This window comes from Cyprinodon variegatus, unplaced genomic scaffold (genome assembly GCF_000732505.1).
Source record: "Cyprinodon variegatus isolate N-32 unplaced genomic scaffold, C_variegatus-1.0 Scaffold95, whole genome shotgun sequence".
In the NCBI taxonomy this organism is placed as follows: Eukaryota; Metazoa; Chordata; class Actinopteri; order Cyprinodontiformes; family Cyprinodontidae; genus Cyprinodon; species Cyprinodon variegatus.
Window position 1 is genome coordinate 502,226 of NW_015150548.1, and position 3,743 is coordinate 505,968.

The 3,743-nt window shown below is 42.9% G+C and overlaps 1 protein-coding gene across 1 annotated transcript in view; it reads right to left on the reverse strand.

The window, feature by feature from the left end:
- The window catches only part of LOC107084241 (insulin-like growth factor-binding protein 5), an 8,181-nt gene extending 5,054 nt beyond the window's left edge, over positions 1-3,127 (reverse strand). The window contains exon 1 of the mRNA XM_015373984.1: positions 2,441-3,127. Coding sequence (XP_015229470.1) covers positions 2,441-2,774 — 334 coding nt within the window. The 5' untranslated portion in view covers positions 2,775-3,127. The remainder of the gene's footprint in view (positions 1-2,440) is intronic.
- Positions 3,128-3,743: the final 616 nt, after the last annotated feature.

The following is a 3,743-nucleotide window of genomic DNA, read 5'->3' on the forward strand; positions in this document are numbered from 1 at the left end:
TTTAGTACCTTACCGGCTTGCTTTGTTTGTATGACCGCCATTGTGGAAAACGACTCCTGAAGTTGGACCAGCTAGAAGAGCGAGGTTCGAGAGAACGCTGGGACCCTTTTTCCACGTGGATCAGCGCTTTTTTCCGCCCCTATGTTGTTGCACAAACCTGCCCCCACTTCCTCACCGCCTCGGCCGTATCTAGACCCTCAGCTAGTTCGTGATTGTCCCTCTTGCGTTGTGGTGTGGACTAACATAGCGCAGACCAAGCTTCAATATTGGGCATAAATCAAAAACATCTGCGACAAGCACACTGCGACACACTGGGAGTATAACCAGCCCTTTAGCCTAGGAGCTCCGCTGGTTGCCACTGGCCTCTCAACATCAGAACTTGTTAGAATTTTTTAAATTACGCATGAAATCAGTAAATGCGCCATATAGCGAAGGTTAATAAGTATATTGTTCTCACCTAAAATGATCTTAAAACTGATTTTCGTAGAACAGCAGCAGATAAGTGAACTTTTGATTGAATGTTCTAAACTTTGTGCCCCCCTGGAAGTTGCTGCTGCCGTAGTGCATACCGATGTAGCTGTAAGTCTGGAGAATGCATAAATCTGCTTTGATCGATAATTGTAAAGCAGGCATCCACAAAGTCGGCCCTCGAGGACCGACTTTGGGGATGCCTGTCGTAAAGAGTTAGGGGGCAAGAACAACATCCGGAGACTTGGTCCGTTCTCTGTCTTGTGTTCTTGTGAATTGGAACAGTATTGTGCTGAGGAGGATGACGTTTCAGGAGCAAACGAGAACAGACAAGTACACATTGAAATGCGGCCAATGTCTTTCCTGTTGTCCAAGTGTTAAAGTAACTGGCAGAAGAAGCTTTCGCACGTCTGCCATGTTTTTCTGCACAGAATTGTCACAGGTAACGAACTTTTTTAGTTGCTGGTGCATCGCGGGGCTGCTGTGGAGATAAGATGCTTTTCTTGCAAGCAGTTCTGACTTTAGCAATAGTTTCTAAACCAGTTAAAGCTGGATGGAACGTAAAATCCTGTTTAATATTTTCATAACCAATCCACTTTTGACAGTTCTAAATTGTCACTATAGTTCAATCACACATTCTAGGTTTTCTCTTAATTTCTTTAACCACGGTGGTGGGCCAACTACAGTAAGTAACTTCTGTAAAAATTTTGTTAAAATCCAACGTATGTTTGCCTTAGTTTAATGCCTAAGCATTAAGAGGCTAATAAGTGATTCAAGCTGTTTGGTAATCAGCTCATTATTTTAGTGCAACAGTTTAAGATATATCCCGCTTTGTAGTCTAGGGAGGAATATGGGCAGCTTTGCAAATGCATTATACATTTGCTGTGGGAAGTTCTCCCTTCGCTCTGACTACATGAAAAGTCATTAAATTTGTCTCTAGTTGCTTTCAAAAAAAAGGAAATTATCCGAAAAGTCACCAAATGTAGCGACAAAGTTGCTAATTTGCTAACACTGGGCTTTTTGTCTCAAGTTTTTCCTTCACTACTTAAGACAGTAGCCTAATTTTGCACTGTAGCTACCGTTTAGCTACATAGGCTAACCAGCTAACAGGACTGACAGGAACCCGTGGTGTTGGTTTTTCAAAATAAAGTACATTTTAACATTTCATTATATTTTGATTCATATAAAACTCTGATTATGACATTACTTTAAGATCCATGCTATTATTTATATTTATTCTGAAAGTGTGGAGGTTTTTAATTGGCTGTGGCAATTAACATTCTCTATTGAATACAAGACAGCCACTTCAAACCAAAATAGTTGGTGCAAAAAGTAACATTTGCTATTTAAAAAGCTATTTAATACAGCTTCACTATATTGCTTATAAAGGGCTAAAATCCATCAGCCAGAACCAAGAGGGTTGACATGCAAAATAAAGGAGAACAATGATAAGAGCGGGACACAGGAGTAAACGGGACTGCTGCCAGATAAACGAAAGAAGAGAAGAGGGATGGTGACAGGACAAAAACGTTGGGGTCAGATGAAAGAAAAGTGCCACGTAAAAATATGACTTTACAGGATGAAAAGCTGCCATCATCGCCCACCCCCCTCTACCCCAACAGACACAATGACTCTTCCATTCAAAGGGAGCCACCACCTGTAATCTGCTCCCTTGTTTTAAGTCATCTGGGTTGCCTGAGGCTGGGGGGGAAACCTTCTGATTTACAGTTGGGAGCCCTAAAAAGGCTCTTTCAAACTGAAATGACAAGTTAATCTGCTAGAGTTCATAAGGTCACATGCATAATGACAGGTCAGCTCTAAACTCTTCATCTCCAATCAGGATCTCATTTTGGGGGGGATTTATTTTTTTTTTTTTTCCTGTTTTAATTCTTGCAAGGAAAATACATGCACAATAGCCCCCTTTTTTTTTTTCTTTAGTAATGACTTGTTTATTGCACAAATCGGTGCATACCTTTAGGTGGATGCTGCAGCTTGTGCAGCTTCTCGTTGGCGCACACCCCCCGGCCGTGCAGGAGCGCGTGGAGCGGCTTCTCCTCCCCGCTCTTGGGCAGACAACGGAGGCCACGCATGCATGGCCCCGTGTACACCCCGCAGGTCTGGCCCTCCTCCAGCGCGCACGTCAGGCAGCAGCCGCAGCCGGGCTCCTTCACCAGCTGGCAGCCCATAGGCACCGGGGGACACATGGACAGGGCCTTCTGGTCGCACGGCTCACACGGCACGAAAGACGCCTCGCATCCGGGGATGCTCAGTAAAGGGACCGCCAGAAGGAAGACTCCCAACAGCATTGTGCGCTACTCCTCTAATAAAAAATAAATAAATAACAACTGGAGCCGTTTGAGCGTAAAGGAATATCAAATGAGAGTTGAAAGAAATCGCTTTTTAGTTGTTGCTGTTGCAGGTTTCAGTCCAAATATCAGCGGTGAATCCACAGGTGCACCCGATGCGTAAAACCAACAATCATGCAATAATAAAAATAATGAAAAAAAATATATATTGTAAATAAAACTATCCAGATATGAGATATGTGTTCCTGGAGTGATGCTCAGCGTCGTTTGTCTCCAAAACCTGAGAAGCGCACTGACTCCCTGCGCTGCTGCTGTATCTGCAGGTTGTTTCACCCGCACACGGACTGAGAGCAGAATGTGTAATCTGTGGCTTTGAGCTTGCCTTTTTTTTTTTTTTTTTTTTCAAAAAAGAAACTGCCTCAGGCGAAGTCTATAAAGATGGGCTTGTCAAACAACGTTTGGAGAGGGGGGAGGCGCACTTGTCAACTCTTGAGCGCTGCGATGCTGATTTCTCAGGGCGGGGGTTGGCAGGCATCCAGATCTAAGCCCATGTTCCTGAAGGCAACTTATCTCTGCATCTGCAAGGTTTGCTGTTTAGTTGGCTTCACGTTCAGCTAGGATTATGAGAAAGATCAACTGAGCACACAAAAAGAAAGGACATTTCTTTTTGGTTTATTTGTTCCTTGTCAATATATATTCATAAAAAAGATAACAGCTGAAAAGCCTTTTTTTGTTTTTTCTGACAGCCTTGGTATATGGCTAATCCACAATCTGTTTAGCCTACTATAAAAACTGTGGTGAATTTTGTTTCTTTTTTATACCTTGTGAAGGTTGGATGGTGTCGGGAAGCTTCACCTTACTACATAAATTAAGCTTTTTATCATTGTAGACAAAGAGATATCAAGATGTGACTCTGCATCTAATGGCAATCACCCTATAAGATATAAGACTCAAGGTCTGCTTGCAGAA